The sequence below is a fragment of the Pseudopodoces humilis genome, chromosome 15, assembly GCF_049639895.1.
Source record: "Pseudopodoces humilis isolate 2021_Gansu_Grassland_sample_001 chromosome 15, ASM4963989v1, whole genome shotgun sequence".
NCBI classification, from domain to species: domain Eukaryota; kingdom Metazoa; phylum Chordata; class Aves; order Passeriformes; family Paridae; genus Pseudopodoces; species Pseudopodoces humilis.
The window spans coordinates 12160942-12180090 of NC_142214.1; the positions used below are offsets into that span (position 1 = coordinate 12160942).

Consider the following 19149-nt stretch of genomic DNA (forward strand, 5'->3'; position numbering starts at 1 on the left):
GCCAGATTATTTTTAACCCAGACGGGGTACAGGAATGTCATTAAGTGCCTCCCAGGCACAATGGAGTTCACCTCTCCCCTTTATCTCTCTACTGAAAAAAACCTTCTTTAGTATAATTTGATATCTCAAAAGTGTAATCTCCAAAGACCATTAAAGGAATTTAACAGTGCTGTGAGATAGGGTTCATGCAGAAGAAGAAAAAGAGTAATACTATACAGCTATTTCTTATTGCCTTTCAAAGTATAGGGATCCAGACCAAATTAACCATAGTCTCTTCCTTCAGTAGCAAGGTCATCTCTTCTACTACTGCCTCTGAATTGCCTCTCTGCACACTCCGCTATATGAGCTGCTTGTCACACAGGCAGCTACTACTGCTGCTGGGAGAAAAAGAGACAGCCCAGTGTAAGCAAAAAAATGGGCTGTGGATCACAGTGTGTTGTATACAAAATGGGAACTAGAGCACTCAGTAATCACTGCAGCTCACCAAGGAGTATGCATGCATTAACTCCCACTAAAGTTTTCAGACAGCTTGATTTAAAAAAAAGAAAAAAAAAAAGAAAAAAAAAAAAAGGAAAACCCATAGATAATTGTACTGAATTTGAGGAGCTTACAAATGTCACCAAAATAGACTACCAACAGACTATCATATGATATTGTTTACCATTCTTCTCTTCTGATAATCATTTCATATTTTAGATGTATAATTTAGGATACAGTCAGAAAATACTAAAAAAACATCCCACATTTTGTGGAGAGAAATGCAACTACTGGTATCTTCAGAACATTTGAAACAACCTGAATATTAAGTGTACTATTCTGTCATTTTAGCATCTAGAACATTACTACAATAAAATAAAAAATAATACAGTTTCATAAGTATGAGCAAGTTCATTTTAGCCATCTCCACAATGCATAGAATAGACTGAAAACCTTTAAGAATCAAACCATCAGCAGAGAAAGTTTATTAAATTCTTGCATCTCCAATGATAAATCTGTCAGAGTTGAAATACCAAACAGTCAGATCTGTGCTGAGAAATGGTTCTAAAATACATTAGAAGTAACCAAGTTGAGCACTCACGAGGGAAGTTGTACTTGAAGCAGGTGAGAGCTACAATCATCCACTCAGCGCGGGTCTCACAAAATATGACAACGGTGCTTTTTGGGGTTAGTCCCAGGGCAGTCAGTCCATTCCCCAAGAAAGTAATTTTCTCGTTTACCTCTTCATAGGATAACCATCTGTAAGTTCCTAAAATTAACTTAAGAGGAAAAACCAATGAATTTTCATGACAAAAAACTTCTGGTATAGCTCTACCGGCTGATGTCAGTTGGTGCACAACACCATAAGTACACAGTCTGCCATTCATTAAGAAATTGCTTTCATTTTACTTGAAGTAGAATAAATAGTGCATCCTGTATATTCTGATATTCCTCAAGTACTGTAAAATGAATGGTTTATTAGACGATGACTGAGGAAGAGATCTGAAAGGACATAAATTGTTGAGGAGAGATACAAAGCATCTCAAAACCAAGTCAGAATTAAGTAAAAAATTATAAGTTTTACCTTTTTGAATACTTTTCCATTTGGCTGCATTTCATTTTCTTCACTCAGAATTTCCCTGGTTCCAAGACAGTCCTTCTTCCCAAACTTTGCTAAAGCATGGTCAAAGAGCTTGTCCAGTGTGTCTGCTCCAGGGATGTTTATGTTTGCTAGTGAATCCAAGTGAGTGACAGAGCGGTAGGGGCTCCCCGGCTTGTCTGAGATGGGTTTAGCTTTTAACCGCTTTGCCATAGCCTTTTTCTTCTCGGCATTGGTAAGAAAATACCAGGGAATAAATACCAGCATACTGTACAACCAGATTAACAAGTACACAGGCAGCAAGAGAATGGTACACATTTCTAGCCTAAATTTAATTCTGGGTATTTAAAAAAGAAACTCGTATGGAGTTCTGAAGCAGGCAAGAGTAAGGCAGCAGCGCAGAGTGGTGTAGGGAGAAGCAACAGTAGGTGAAGCTTAGGTAGTGCTGATTCAGAGCAGCTGCAAAATTTAAGTAACCTTTGAGAGCCAACAGTAGACACCTACAAGCAAAAACCAGTGCCAAGCAGACAGCAGGAAAAAGAAAGAAAAATAATTAAATTAGTAAGATTACAGTCAGTTAATTAGTTTTTGTCCTTCTAAGACCTCACTTCAAAAGCATCACTGCACAATAGAGTAGTGAACTGCTCTGGGGATGAAAGAGGATGAATCTTTTCCACAGTTTTTTCTTGCATCCACAAATATTTACTTTTCACAGACTTTTCCCCATTATTTCTGTTTGAATAGTTCAGGGCTGTTGTGATGAAGTCTGTCCTTCACAACATAATACTGTGTTTAAGCTACTTGAGTAATGACACAATTGTGTAATTATGGGAAAGGTCAACACTTGTTTTCCCACTAAATATTTGTGCTACCAAGAAAAGGTACAGCAGATTGTTTTACGGCTTTTCAGAATATTCTATCAATTTCTATTCAGATTAAAATGAATCTTGATATATTCAAAAATAGTATATATAGACTTCAAAGTCTACATGCTTTAATCTAAAAACTAAATAATATTCCAAAATTGCTTTATTAACTTTGCTCTAGCGACTGCATTTTTAATCTTCTATTTTTCAACTCTGAATATCAGACTCTTCGAAAGGGATTATGCAGTTTTGCTTTTCCAGTTTCAAAAACTACTTCAATACATGCATTTCAAATTCCAAGTATGGAAAACAGAATAAAATTTGACCAATTTTAACTCAATATAAAATAAAGTACAAATTGGCAAGATTTTGTCAGCATGTCAGAAATCTTTCCCCATTAAGGAAAACTGGGCCTAAGTAAGGCTAAATAAGGATGGTGAGTCAGAGAAAAACAAAACCATCACAGCAAAACCCAGTCATGGCCAGCCCACTGGCCTGGGACCAGTCTGCACTGGTATGTGAGAGATGGGTGGTTATCTTCACCTAGCTGCTGTGCAAACACAGTCTGCTAACTCATCACCCATGCTGCCACAGTGGGGAAAATAGAAGGCATAGGTGCAGTAGCCAAGGGCAGAACCTCAGACAGGCAGGGCAGCCAGTGACACTGACATCCACCATCAGAGGCCAGGCTGTCATGGACACCATCTGATAAACAGAATGGATGAGAATAGGGAAATTCTACGGGCTCCATCAAGAATTAAAATAACATAGGCACATCTCAAAATACACCTTTATTAATGTATTTGCCACCCTCAGGTGCTGAGGGAGGCTACAATTAGCATTTCAGGTTAAACAAGACAACTGTTTGTTTAGCAGTTTAGCAGACAGATGTCAGTTAACAGGCTGGGATGTTATTTAATGAGAATTTCAACATTAGCAGTTGTGTTGTAGTCAATATTAACAGCTTTAATGTAATGTAAGACCTCAGTGAGAGATCTGCAGATATTTAAAACAACATGATGACCACATTAATTTTGTAATTACAATTACAGAATAAAATTACTATTGACTGATAGCATAATAAACTAAGCTAAACTAACCTAAGCTCAGACTTGTATGGATAAAAGTATTCTGTATGGATGAAAGTATTCTGCCTATTTATTTTTATAAAAAATGAATGTTATATTATTTTCAAAGCATACATGTTTATTCTGCTCTGGTGAACCTTACCATCAATAGCAGAAAAGAGATCAGTTTAGTTCCCAAAACTCCAGTTCTCTAAAATGAAGTATTATTGGTTTATAACACAAATCTTGTATGATATTTTCATTCCAGTTAATTCAGCTCCAAAAACAGGAGTTGAGCTTGTATTTCAAAGACAAGCCAGCCACGGCTCTAAGACATAGTAAGGAAATGGTCAGGACACACCCATGGTTACACATAATGCTACAAGTTAAAATAAAGTCCAAGGGAACTCCAGCTGCTCCTCACCTTCCAACAATGAACAAATGACCAGGTACACTGACTTGGATAAAAAGCAGAGTTGTGAGAGTACTACAAACTATTTAATGCAATGAGACAGTACCACAGCTTTTCTTTGGGCTGCGTAGGAGCTTGTTCAGAAGTGGTCTTACTCTGAAACACTACTGGCTAATAATCAAGAACTGGCTAACTTAGGAAGGGAGGGGAGGAAGGTTGCATTTCTTTCATTTTGGATTTTCAATTTAATTTGAAATACTTTAAAAAGTGTTTATAAAAAGAGAAAACTTAGCTAATTTGTACATATTTGTAGTAATTTAAAAAAGAGAATCACATTTCTATCCTGACAAAAGTAAGTTGTAATTCTTCAAAGACATCAGTTGGGAAAACTTAGTGAGTCCCAAAAAGACAACCGTTGCTTTTTCCTTTGAACGTGCTCATGCAAAACCTCTCTCTCTCTCTCACACACACACATACACACACGTGTACTTACAAGGGATCTCACAGTGATGACTGAGGTTTTTTCACTGTTGATTAGATCTATAGTGAAACAGAAAAAAAGGGCATATTAGAATTTAGGATGTTTTTTACCTTGCAGAAAGGAGGAATCTTTAGAACTTCCACCTTACTGCTCCTAAGAAGCACAGGCTATGAATTTAGACAGAGGTGCAACACAGCTCATACAAGGGAGAACAATTACAGTACTGGAAAATATTAAGCTTCCAAACTACATTGGACAGACAAGAGATGAAGGTGCCAAAAAGGAGCTTAAATTTTATGCGACACTACTTCCTCCCTTTCATATTTAAACATGTTCTGAATAAAATTATGAACAGAAGCTTAAATGCAATTTAATTACCGATGAAACCCAGAAAGACAAAGAAGAGAGTTTGATATTCCATATGGTCCATTCTTCTGACTCAAGGCAGAACAGGAAGACCTTTGTCACTCTTGATAGATAAGTGTCAGTAGAAACATGAACTCAGGACTACCCATGGCACATATTGCCCAAGAGAACATGAAGTGGATTTGGGGTATTGATGTAAGAGAAGAGTTTCCACACCAATGTTCTGCATTTTTATAGAGACAGTGAGGCCTCATTGGTTCCATGACCAGCGCAATAAAAGACAGCTGTGTATAACTGTAGAGATAAGGCTCCAAAAAGTCTATTGCAGAAAGCTTTAACTGATGTTTAACCCTGTTATATTTTAAAAGTCCTTCCTGTAAGTCTAAGATTTTGATCCCTTTTATAGACTGAAACTGAATTAAAAATCCTTTGCAAAATTCTCCTACAAAGATTTTCCCTTGAAATATAAAGAAGAGGTGCTCGAATGTCTTTAGAGTAACTGGCATTTGCATGTGGCTGTATAAGATTTTGATCCATTGCAGGATCATCCCAAACTCATGCTAAATAAATATTTATTTTCTCTTAAATATACTGTATGTAACAGACTGCAAACCTAACAATTATGACAACATGCAAAGGTACCTCCACACCAGAATTCAGTTAAAAACCAAATTTAGCTATTCAAATTACAGCTTATACCTTCAATCTCCCACTTAATTAGACATTAACAGAAAGGATGAGATGCAATGCTCACATCAATATACCATCAAGGACACTTCAAGGTAAGACAACTACATATTACTAAAGTATAAGTTATGTTCTTCATAAACTCCCTCATTCCTTACAAATAAATTTAGCACTCATGACAAATTTCACAATAACAAGATAAAACTGTTATTTAACACTGGAATACTTAGAATATGTAATGTTTTTTATTGGTTTACAAAGCTTATTATTTCTTTTGACTGTTGAACAGAATGATCCTCTTTAGATGCTTATCTAGCTATTCTGGAAACAGCAGAGCCTCCAATTCTTGATGCAGGAAATGCATGTGCACAGAAAGAGTAGTGTGCGTTAGGTGTGACAACAAGAAAAAACCAAAAAAACAAAACAAAACAGACGTTGTTTCTCTCCTAGATAGCTGTTTTTCAGCATTTCCAAAGGATTTTCCTCAGGTAAAGCAGCTTGTATCAATTTTGAAGTTGTCTTTGCAATGACATGTTGCAGCGTTCATGCTGGAAACCTCCTCATGAGGTAATGTTTCACTTATGGCTTTTATATGCTAGGTGTTAACAAAAATGCTATAGTCCAAGTTTAATCCTGACTGACACTGTACTTTATGGGCTGCTAGAGACAGAAGAGATGTTCTCTAAGTATAATCTGACTTTTATATCTTTAATTAGAAGTTCAGACAGATAATATGAAACACTGTACTCCTGTCCTGTAGGCAGGGTCACAGAACAGAATCTGAAATCAAAGCACACATTCTGTAACAGGAGATACATTACTCTCTTCCTAATTTAACTCAAATCTAAGAAACAACTAGCAATTATGTTTTTTAATATAGAAAAAAAACCCCTTTTAAATAGTAACAAAAGCTTATGGGACTAAGGGCAAAAGTAAGAGCAGAAGTGTGTATGGGGAACAGAGAAGCTTTATGCCTCTGGAAGTGACTTCTCAGAGGAGGAAATGCCCTAATCTTCTCTGCATTTGTCTCTCCAAACTGAACAGAATCAACTTACTCAGCATTTACACACACTATGAAAATTTTTAAGTGTAATTCAAATTCTAACGAAGTACCTGTAGCTAGAAATTTTATCCTATGCGGTTTAACTTCAATAAAGCAGCAAATTATTATTTCAGTAGGAAAGGCTTTAATTAGCCCAAGCCCAAAACACTCTAAAGGCTTAGTAGTGAAAGTATAACAACACTGTTTATAATCCTTCCTCTGGTGTTTAAAAGCTTGCCATGAATCCAGTTTACTATGGAATAACATGATTACAACAAAACACAACATCATTTTCTGTCTGCTTCAAACATTGTGTTAGGAAAGTCACTAGTAAGAAAGATGACATAAGAGAGGAAAAGCGTTGTGTTTTAGTTTGTGAAGAAAACTGGACTCTGCAAAGCAGATTGTTTTTAGTTTAAAAGCAACACCGGAGGAAGTCTGGTTCCTCTGCATCAGAGCTCTTGGAGCTCTTGCCAACTTCAAATGGAGAAACAATTCTGATTTTAGCATGAGTGCTTAGGGCTGACTCAAGTCAGGAAGTTCTGAAATCTTCCAAAACAATCCAGTATGAGTAAGTAACAACCATTTCTGGAATTTCTCCATCATCCAGGCAGATCTAAACATTTTGGAAACCACAGTAAGCATTCAGGATTTGCAACTGGAAAAGTAGTTTTATACAGTTAAAAAAAAAAAAAAAAAAAAAAATTGACCCGAGTAAATATGTGGGTATTCAGTTAGTCAGTTTTTGAAGGGAACTTAGTTGGTATTTAGTCATCCTGAATTTGTTCCAGTACATGACAGAACCAGGCTGGGATTTCAAAAAGATATGACACAAAAACTAAGAAATACCATATAGCAAGGAAGATGCAGCACAATAAACAAATGAGTGCATACTGTCAGGCTCTCAAGTTTTGATTTTCCAGATTTATACCTAACACACACAAGTATGAGAAAACATTTCCACAGCTGAGAAAACTGTGATCAAATAGCAGTAAGAGTTAGAAGAATCTGGCAGCTAATTAAAACTTAGTTGGGGTTCGAAAGGTTGAAGGAAAAGAAACTGAAGGGAATTATTCTGTTTTTACACCATGTCAATGTTTTTATAAAAACAAACTCCAGAAATATTAATGCAGGTTACTCATGGTAGGAAAAAGTTCATGAGGTCTCATTTTTCTTTCTTTCTCACAGGCGTATTTTCTTCTTGTACATTTTGGTATATCACAAAGGGCAGTGAAAATCCAGAGAAAGCCTAGCCAAACCTAGCCAATTTTCAGAAGTAATTTTCTGTGCTCTGGCAAAGCCTGAGAGCTCTCACTATGCATACAGTGCAAATACTGGTACCTATGCCCCAACAAACAGGGAGAAGGGAAATCAGATGTATTGGATCCTGATACAAGTTTAAATATATACATTCTACTTGAAATAGCAAAATCACAGGTAGTATTAGGAAACTATGTTTCTCTTACTGCTGCTTAAAAAATACTGCTGCTTAAGACAGTATTTTACTCAGCTAATAGAAAAAGGGAAGATTTATTTTGGTTTTCAAAAAAAATATTATTGTTGTCCTTTATGTTCATTGCTTCTGCTTACTACCTCAGAACATATATGCACTTGAAAGTCAGTAAGAAAAAAAAAATCAATTTGCAAGTGTCAAACATCTATTTCTGCTTTACTGTAGTGGAAGACAGCCCAGCCACACTGACCCAGTATTTCTCAATTATCTAAGAGCTGGGTGTGAAACTCTCTCCTAATTTGTAACATGAGTGCAAGCAACTATTTGGTGAAAGGGTAAGAGCTGTTTCAATGCCCCAAAGGCAGAAAATGTTAAAGGCCAAGGCAAGATTCCACAACTGAAAAATGTCCATTGAGACTACACTGAATTGGGAAAGTACTTCCTCTGATCCACCTGTTCCTTTGTCTCAAATTCTATACAGTACCTGTCCTGTGAGTACCTAAGACTGAGAGTCTTAGTGAGAGTCACTGCAGCCCTGTCTCTCCCACAGGCCGTACCCAGCCTGCACTGTGCTCTGGTCACAGCCTGGACTGCACAGCCTGTCAAGTCACAGAACTGCAGAATCATAGAATGCTAAGGGGTTGAAATGGACCTCAAAGCTCATTTTGTTCCATCTCCCTGCCCTGAGCAGGGACACCTTCTGCCTGAACACATTGCTCAGGGCCCTATCCAGCCTCACCTTGAATAACTCTAGGAATGGGGCATCCACAGCCTCCCTGTTCCAGTGCCTCATCACCCTCACTATAAAGCATTTCTTCCTATTACCTAACCTTAATTTTCCCTCTTTCAGTTTGCACTCTTTCCCCCTTATCCTGTCACTATAGTTCCTCACAAAGAGGCCCTGTCTGGCTCCTCTGAAGGCACCTTCAGGTACTGGAAGGGGCTGTGAGGTCCCCACAAAGTCTTCTCCCAGGTGAACAGCCCAAATTCTCTTGGCCTGTCTCCATAAGGGTACTCCAGTCCTCTTAGCAACTCCATGGCCTCCTCTAGACTTGCTCCAACATCTCCATATCCTTCTTATGTTGGACACCCCAGAACTGTGTGTGAAAGTCCAGGCTGGGACCCACAACAGCAGGGCAGAAAATCACCAAGGTCAATCTGAGTTACACACTGCACTGTGAATGCACTCATTATGACTGATGACAAACACAGCTGTTTCAGTATCTTTTTTTGTGGTAAGGGAAGTGAGAGGCATCTTTCTGCTTCACTGGCATTTTAGTTAATGAGTAGGCTAAAAACTAGTAGCTTGGACACAGGGTATTCCAGAAGAAGATGGAAAAGGAGAAAATGTGCAACTGAAATATACTGTTATTACTAACATCTACCAAATATACTTGGACAAAAGGGAAAAAAAATAAAAAGAAAATACATATTCTATACTAATAAGGAAGTATTTCAGTCTGATACCCCAACATACACCCTTATCTCATCAGGCATTATGGTAAATGTTACTGTTTTGTTCCAACAGCAGAGATAAACGTACTGTTTTCCCCCAACTTTTTTAAACAAGGACACGAAGAGACAAACAGTATGAACAAGGACAAATTTCAGAGGACATGTGGCCATAGAAGACTTCAGCAAAACTCTGTAAACAGCCAAATAAGAACTGATAATCTTCCGTCCCATGCACAGTAAATACACAATGGACAGACTGGATAGTTCTGTGTTTAGCTACACAACCATTTTGCAGTGGAAAGGCTGTGACTTGCATGGCTCTGATGATCCAGCTAGTGATATTTAAGTTATCATCATCTTTTACTTTATGATTCTTTCTCAGTAGCAAACTGCTCACAAAAAGAGAGGCCTCCCCTAAGATTGCTGAATTACAGAGTGTAGAAGATCAAATCAATTTGAGACTTACAAATGTAAAGCCCTATTTGCCACATCTTCCCCTGCATTTTCAGAGCACAATAAAAGTAAATAACTGATGTACAGTTGGTACCTATATAACTTAGGTCAGAGTTACAAGGTCCTTATATAGCTTGAGTTTTAAGATAGCAATATAACCTGATATATCTGTATAACCTGATATCAATATAACCTAAATCATGACTTTTTATATGTCTATATACCCTGATATCAATATAACCCGAATCATAGCTTTTTTTATCTATGTAATCTGAATCATAACATTTATACCTATATAACCTGATATAAATAACTTTCAATACAATGTAATGGCTAGTATATGGTTAACTAGTTGCTTAATGCTGAATAGACAAAAAAGAAGAAAAAAACTCACCAAGTGGATCACTTTAGAGATAGATAAGTATAGTATTAATGAGAAACTGGCAAATGTAAAGACAATTAGCCACAAAATAAAGAATTTAGACCGGTTAGGAACAGACAGACCAAAGAACACCATAACTGTGTATGTTCTGAAGATAAAGTTGAAAAGTTCAAAGAAGACCTCGGAAGCCTTCATTAATGACGTCAACAACCCCCAAACTGGGGAGGCATGAGCACAGTGCAAAAGAACTATTTCTAAGGCATGAGATCATACTATGTAAATTAGTCCCGGCAAGTCTGTGAAGATGTTGTAGTGACATACTAACACTAAGCAACACATACTGTATAAATATACCACAGCACTTGACAAAGGTGGGTGAGTTAGGAGGAGAAATCCCCCTCATCACCAGCGCTGCAATAAACAAATACCTGCATTATAGACACCAGTCTATGGGGATTTACTTCCAGCCTGTCTTTCGGGCATCACATTGTTTTACAGTCTTCAAAGCCAGATGTAATTTTCTTGTTTCTGGCATATTACGGGATACTGCAGATAAAAGTTACATTCATAATTTCCAACTAATTTTTTGCTTCTAATTGCTAGGGCCACGTGACGTTCTTTTTTATCTATTTTCAGATAAAGTCAGTACTAGAAACGTAAGCATTGCCAAATGCTTTGTTTAAGAATTCTTAAACTCATTGTTTAAGAATTAGGGTGCTCATCTCCCCCTCTTACACTTCCAATGATCATTTCAACAAGAGCCTTTGACCATGTAATGAAATTAGGATGTCACGTGCTTTTTGTTTTGCAAATAAAGATGGAGAAAATAATCTCTCTGGGTAAGTCTTTTTCAGAATTTGATTCACATTTCTTATTTGCATTTTGAAGGATTTCTTTCCTTGCAGACATTCTGATATACAGATGACCGGATGTGCACTTAAAAAAATACAAATTTAAGAAAGCTGCTCCCACCCATGGTCATTTGAGATAGGAGACCCTGAGATTTCAAGCCTGAGTTATCTCTCTTTTTTATTTTCATTGTGTAGTAAAAATGCTTTGAGAGTCAATAAACAGCAGGAGCTTTGGGAGCAAGCACAGTGTAATCTTTTGAACAGATTCACAGTATCTTCCAGTGAAAGAGTGATGATGTTTTTTAAGTTTAAGGAACTAAATTTTATTGTAGCCTTAATGCAAAACTTTAGCACAGTCTATTGCTTGGTTCATGTTGAACCTACCCCATTACTTTCTAGCTAAGCATACCTAGATTCATTTGTAAGTATTCATCATCTCTGGATCCATATGTAGAATTCCCAAGTTTTAACTTATCTAAGACATTACTACATATTGCAACTGCTGAACTGACTCAAACTTTTTGTGAGTGAACTTGCTTTCTGCTACTTTCATGTGTTTTATGGTAGACCGAGATACCTTTAGGATACATTCCTGTTAATAACATTATTTGTCATTTTCTGCCAAGGAAGGCAATTTTACTGCCTTATTGTATCATAACAGTTCTTTGATTATTATCTGCACTTCAAAGAGGAAGTGAGGTGACCAAACAAAATCCATTATATTTTCCCCTACAAGGGAAAGTGTACATTCAAGTTTTTAGATTAAACAGCTCAAAACAATATTTTGTTCAAAAGTACTCTGAATATAATCATTCATACTAAACAGAACACAGCAGAAATGAACACAATTCTTCAAAATACCTTAAAAAAAATACACAGGAAAAAAATACCTCAGAAAGTTTTAAACACCAAAGTTTTGAACTTTACCACCCCCCCCCAATAATTGTGCAGGCATATTTACTGCACTTCTTATTTACAGACACAAAAGTGTTTAAGGTGTACAGTTGCAAACGTAGCAGCATTTGATGTTCTTAGTCCAAAATATCCAAGTACCTTTTGCAAAGCAGCAGAGGGGTAGAGGATCACATGCTCCAGGCCTGAGCTGGAACTGGCTCGGCTCAGTAAACACATTACTATGGTCGTATCTGTGTACACGTCCTACCCCTCAGCAAAACATACTATCACAGGACAGCTGGGTGCTAGCACAGCCACAGAGCTTACTGAAAGAAATTTGTTCAGATCCTAACAGTCTGAAAGACAAAGAAGTATGCGTGACTATTTGCAGCAAAGCACAAGCTTTGATAGCATGACTTTTATGTATTTAGCTAACTGGATAGTTTTGAATATGAATAAAGCAGCATTCATAGTAGCAACTGCAGAAGAAAAACTGTACAGCGCTAGACTAAACAAACTATAAAGTGGTCTCAGACAAATTCTGAAGGAAGTTTCAAGAGGAAACTGACACTGTTGACCATTCTTCAAATTATTTTTAGGAACTTTTGGTTCTGAAAAAGGGACTGAAAAATCCTTAGCATGACACAGAGTATAACAACAATTCATGTTTAGTAATAAAAACCAATTAGTAATTTAGCTTATTAACAAATGCAATGACACTCAAAAAACTAACATTGTAAGAAAATGTTTATAATTCAACTCAAAAACACACAGTCCCCACTTCAAGTTTATCAGATTGATCCTTACAGTGATGGGAGGACAAAGATCCCTCTTGGAAGTTTTGAGTAAGGGTTATTTGAGTGTCCACTCTAGTTACTGTCAATCTTGCTGCTCACTAGCAGACACAAAAAACAAATCACTTTACCTTGAACATAACTGCAATTCAAATGTTTCTAGAAAGCAGGTTGATAAACTGACAAAAAATCTAGAAAAGAAAAACATTTAATAGTGAAACTTCTATGCCCTCTTAAGTTAGAAACATATCTGAATAGACCACAAACTTTTCCTGGCTTGGTAATAAGCCCTTTGTCAGCTGTTGGTTGTCAATGCCATTTGTACAACTGTAAAACACTACCTGCTCCTTGAAAACATGGAACAGGGTGTAGGTCAGGGGATACCTGACTATTACATCATTACATTATTGTTTTCAATTTTCACCTCAGTTTTATGTTCTGAGCACCTTCAGGAGTTTGAATGATGTAACATGCTGCCAAAAGTGTGCCAGACAAAAAGTTTTCACGTGGACTCATGATTAAATCTGACATCAGATTGTTTTTAACGGCCTCAACAGTAAAGCTTCAGCAACTCAATATTCAAAGCTTACCTTTCTGAAAGATAAATCTGCTTAATGCTATGCAAGTTACAAATGCAAATCTCATTTCTGCTGACTAGGAAAACTAAAAGCTAAGTGTGGTGAAACCCCCCCCCACAGTAGGGTTGCCAAAGCTCTCCATGCCTTAAAATATCAAACAATACTGACAAATTCCCAAAATCCTGTCATTTTAAATCACTTTTTATCATTACAGCCCTCTAATGACGTCCAGTTGCCCAAAGGTATGGTACAAGACCTCATCACTAACAAATGGGAAGGCCGTTGGGATCTTGTCACTTCGAGGCGTGGGTATGCCTGTATTTCTACAGATGCCGGTATTCGATGGGTACCTGCTTGGTGTGTACGACCTGCTCTGCACTCTGGTCTGGGACTGCAACCAACAATGCTTCCCTGACAGACCCATAGCAGATGTCATAGAATAATCAGAATAACCAGAATTACCTTTTGCACCTGCTGTATGGAAATATGGGACCCTTGAAATAACAATTTACCTATAACTTCACTTAACCTCAAGAGTCAGATATTTTAGAGACATGACTAAGCAGAAGGATGTACATCTTTTAATTGAAACAAGACAGCAAAATGTTATCTCTGATTTTTGAGTTGTTTGTAACAAAAGATAAATGAAACTTCCTTGATTTGAATAACTCAGCCATAGATGTAAATAGTGTGCAGCATACCTGTGAAATTGTGCTGTTATTAATCTAATTTTTGATAGCTCATGGACATGATTGTAAAAACTTTGATGGTATGTGAGATGGACCAACAGCTGGTAGGGTTAGGCTTGTTGAGTTGGGTGGAACTGGGCTTATAATTTGTGTGTAATTGTTTCACACACTGTGCCATGTTTGTCGTCCTGTCTGCAAGAGCCCTGCAGAAGATGACAGACACTACCTTTGTATTCAAAAAACAAAAAGGGGGAACTGTGACTGCTAACAGCTGGCCTGGAAGCCTCATAGGCATAAGTAACCCTGACCATAACTCAACCAGCATATACCATTAAAGGAAAAGAAGTAAACATCTTTATGAAGAATGCACTGAGGAGCTGAGAGATTTAAATTCAAACAACCAACGCCAACTAATCCCTGACAAGCATGTACACAGGCAGCTATTGGTCAGTGAGCTGGGTGGTGACAAAATTTTTGCCAATTGAGATCGAATGTGAGGTTTTTTGAAAACCCTATAAAAGAAAGCTGTAAACAATATAATTCATTATTGCCATAGGAACCTTGGAATCTCAAGTCACATCCATCTCAACTGCTACAGCTAAGAGGTAATACGTAACAAATTTCTCAAACTATTTGTTCTGAGGAACACCAATGAATCAACTTAGAGAAACACACAAAAGAAAACATACCCACCATTGCCTTTCAGGAAATAATACATCCTTCCTTTACCTTTTCATCCAATGTCTGGATACAGACCACGACCCAGGAAGGTGGGAAACCAGCTGGTGTGGTAATATGATCAGGACAGAGTCTTACACAGAACAGTCAGAAATGAGTATATGTGATCATCACTCATCATACCACCTTTGAGTATGCAAATAACCTGAACTCATTTGAGGCTGGAAATGAGGGTTTTTCCTTCAATTATGTCAGACAGAAACTGCCAGGCATTTATCATCTCTTCTCCTAGTCAAGTTTATGGAGCTGTAAAACACTTTGCATAGGTACTGTTATTGAAAGACATGCAAGAAAAACAGGCCTGAAAGACCAGCCAGATGGAGAACTGACAATCTCAGAATGGCAAAACGTAGCACATTCATACAAGGAGGATGCTCTGCATAGTTTTCTAAGGCATAACCTTGCTCTGAGCCCTTTTCCAGCCCCCACATTCTCACCCTGCTTTTTACTTAAGCACAGCAAGCTTAGTTTCACTTTCTAACTGTTCCTCTAGCCTGCAGCAATACATTTCGTAAGGAAAACACATTTGACTAAGTTGTTCAAACAGAGGAGCTCATAAAAATGCAGAAGTATTTGCATGCTTATGAAATAAAAAGATAATCCATTTTCATAATGAAAATTAAACACATCTATCAAACAAAGGCACAAAACCAAGGCTATCATGTTCAGTATTAAATTACCCTGTGTAAATACACAGTATGAATCAGCAGTACATACAATTGCCTTCATGGAAAGTAATGTGCAAAATGACAAACTAATGGGCTACTATGAGCAGACAGACAAACCACTCCACCCTTCCTACATCTACATCCAGTGCAAAAAGGACATGGACACCACAAACCAAGATCTCTTCCTTCTTTCAAATTTTTCTATCTATTTTTGTATCACTTTGCTCTTAGTTGGCATTACCACTAACTGCTTACTCTTCTACATAACATTCAAAGCTATATAAAATACTGTTGTAAAATTACACTTTACCTATACAGTATTCCAATTATTTTAGTATGTGCATTTTCATTGTGTAAGAAAACCAAAACAAAAAACGCCATGCTAGGAACAGAAAAGAGGTTAGAGAGGTTAATACTCAAAGCAGTTTTTAGGATACAACACAGTATCAGCAAATTGCTTTGCTGAATTGTCATAAACATGACCTCAGTGTAAGGGAGACTCCAAATGAGAAGTGAACAGTGCAACAAGGAGGTTGGTTCCCTGAGTCTTCAAGTTTAGGCTCATGGCAGGTAACTGAATGCAGTTCTGGACTGAGGTGGTCCCACCTGGGCTGCACTGGCTGTTCCTGTGGGCTGCAGAATTTGCAGGCACCTGGTCACACAATCTGTAGCTGCATGGGCTGTCTGACACGGCTCACAATTCAGTCCCACAAAGTGCCACTGCCAGAGAGGAAGTGGTCACCTTGGTTTAGTTCTGCTGAAACACAGTTCTGTGCTTTGCAAGAACTTGAAATAAGCCTGAAAACAGAGCTACTGTAGCTCTGAATGAAGTAGCCTCTGCCTATTTGTTGCTGCTCTCCCCTCCTTTTGCCAGCAGCCAGAGTAAGAGAGATTGCTGCCTGCAGCCTTTGCAAGCTTAGCGCATCCATGGAATTGTACTAGGGAAAAAAAAAGGCAACCAGAAACTGTACTATGATATATAACCTACTTTTATCTTTACTGAAAGCCAAAAAAAAACCCCAACCCAAGCCCAACCCCGCCATATCTAGCCACTTTTAAAAATTTTATTGCAGAATAATTTTATATGCTCCAAAGTACTTTAACTGGCATAATTTTTACTTGTGGAAGGTCAGGAGTTAGTAATTTTCCTAATCCAAAGTGATTGTATGGTACCTGGTTGCCAAGTTGTCAGCTTAAGCTATGAGATGAATGCCCTCAGTCATAAATTTTTGGGATTTTGCTGTGAGCCATTCAGTGTGCTGCGATATGCTGTGTCTAGCTCCTCAGACTGAACCAGCATATTTGAAATAGTGACATTTCATAGGCAACTCCACTCTAGCTACCAAGACAAATGGAAGAAGGACTCACTGTGTATTCTACTTATCATGTGCTTTAGATAAAAAGAACTTAATATGATCTTTTCCAGACTGACTGTATGTATGATTGCTGAGGAGGAAACAACAAAGTACCTGATGGATGACTTAGACTTAGAAAGGTGAAGTCTTTCAGTAAATCCAACTAGCTATATCAATTTGCCTTTCTTTTTTTCCAGACAGATACTTGCACCAGCAAGTATCAAATACTTAACAGCAAGGACAACACAGGCTCCTTGTGTTCTTACCAGCTTCCTTCAGCCCTACCCACTCGGCAGGACACTGGTGTCATGTCACATTTAAATATGCAAAGACTCATTCTGCTGTATGTGCTACCTGCCAAAAATATGTGCAGTAAAATGGTGAACTACACAGGGTGAAGTTAGAGCAAGCACTTTGTAATACTGTCATGAATAAAATCTCTCAAGAAATCCACCCCGGTTAAAATACTGTGTTTAGTTATGTACAGTTAATGTTCTTATCCCATTTGTAAACCTTGTTTGTTGTACTCCTTGTTTACTCCGATGGTTATTAGTAATGTTAATTACTTACCAGTTTCTGAAGTGTTTTAAAGGTTCTTATGAGACATTCCTGTACCCTTTCCCTTACTTCCCTGCTACTATGTAACAAAGCTGCTCCCATGGGGGCTAAATCAAACTAACAAAAGGAACCCATTAGAGAGGTATGCCACAGAAGGAGGCAACTCCCATGGATGCTGTGACACACTATAACAAAGAAACTCCCAGGAAGCTGTGCAACCAAGTAATATGCAAACTAAGGCATGCAAGACACCAAAACAACGAGCTAACAGAGGAATAAAAGGACAAGGAAACATATTCTAGTAAGCCATGATGAAAGATCATCTCCCTGCATCACCTAAGCCTGCTTAGAAACCATCTTCCTGCATCACCATGACCTCAAGAGGACTGGAAAGGACTGACCCCCCTAGACAACGAACCACAATAACAGGCCTCCTGGTTACTCTCATGAGGACAGAAGCCCCAGCTCTGCAGTGTGTGCTGCAAAGCTGAATTGTGCCTCCTCCTTGGAGCTGCCAGTGTGGGAATGGCTGTGGTGCAAGCAACCCCTTGGGCCCCCCCACCCCAAGAGCAGAATCCTAATAAAGGCATCAAACCGGAGTCTTGTCTCCTGGCCCATTTCTTTCAATACTGTGGTAGTTTGGCATTTAGGAAAAAAGTGGGAAGCACCTTCCCATGGAAGTGGCTCCTTCGAGAGAAGCTGCTGGGAGTTTCTTCTCTGCTCGAGATCACCCCAATAGATAGCCAGTTCTCAGAACTGACAGCATTTTGGACTACTGAAAAGTAAGATCACCTTTGTGAATACCACCTTTTAAACCCAAGCCCTGGAATTTTTTGGTCCCTTTTGTTTCTGGCCTTGAAAGGTATTGGAGTTCTGGTTCGGCGCGGCCTGTGTGGCCTGGGGGGAGGCTAGGCCAGACTCCAGTAGCTCCCAGGTGGGGGATGGGGACTGAGGGGCTTCCCGCGGCCCCAGGCCGGGCCAGGCTCTGCTGTGGACCCTCCCAGGAAGCCTTCCAGGTCCCATTCCAGCGGGGTGGCTGAAGCCTTTCACCAGGGCCCCCCCAGCCCTAGGCTGGGCTGGGCCATGGCTGCTGACATCTCACCTCCCCCACCATGGCCCGCAAAGAGGGCTCCAGGCCAAAAAACAGCTGAAAACCATCCGCTGCCTTCCAGCAGCCTGCAGAGCTGAAGTCAGACATCATGAATACCTGGCCACGGCTTGGGCCAAATTTAACCCTTTCACTACACAGATGAGACCTGCAGACTTAATTCTCTCTACATGAGAGAGGCAAGTGGGAGCAATCAACATGTAAAGAGACAATATGAAACATCAAGGTCAGTAAGAGAAAGAGTCAAGCTCCAGATGGAAGGAGAATGAGGAGATGCTTTAATAAGCTGAAATATTCTTTTAGTAAAGCCATGGAGATGGACAATAATGTTCTGAAGAACTCCTTTATTTCATGAAAGAGTATTGGGGGGAATCAATTATTCAAACTGTAAATCTGAGCAAAGGTATCCATTGATGAAGCTGAGCAGATGCTGGAATAGCTGTAATCCCATGAGATGCTTGAGCAGAGAGAGAGAAGTGAGAGTTGATGAATACCCTTTGCCCCAAGCGAGAAAAGGAGAAAACCTCTGTTTCCAGAGATTATCATAGAAACAGATGAAGAGAACCTTTGCCTTCTAATAACTCATCTTTAAATTAATACCCCTGGAGTTCATGGCCCATGAACACACCTCTGAGTGGTGTGAAAATGGGAAGAGAGCATGACAGCAGAGGTTTTC

General features: G+C 38.6%; 1 protein-coding gene across 1 annotated transcript in view; it reads right to left on the reverse strand.

The window, feature by feature from the left end:
* ACSL4 (acyl-CoA synthetase long chain family member 4) overlaps positions 1-19149 on the reverse strand; it is a 42645-nt gene that overhangs the window by 14619 nt on the left and 8877 nt on the right. Inside the window, exons 2-4 of the mRNA XM_014258791.2 lie at positions 4415-4461; positions 1562-1798; positions 1079-1256 (exon numbers count right to left, since the gene is read on the reverse strand). Coding sequence (XP_014114266.1) covers positions 1079-1256; positions 1562-1789 — 406 coding nt within the window. The 5' untranslated portion in view covers positions 1790-1798; positions 4415-4461. The remainder of the gene's footprint in view (positions 1-1078; positions 1257-1561; positions 1799-4414; positions 4462-19149) is intronic.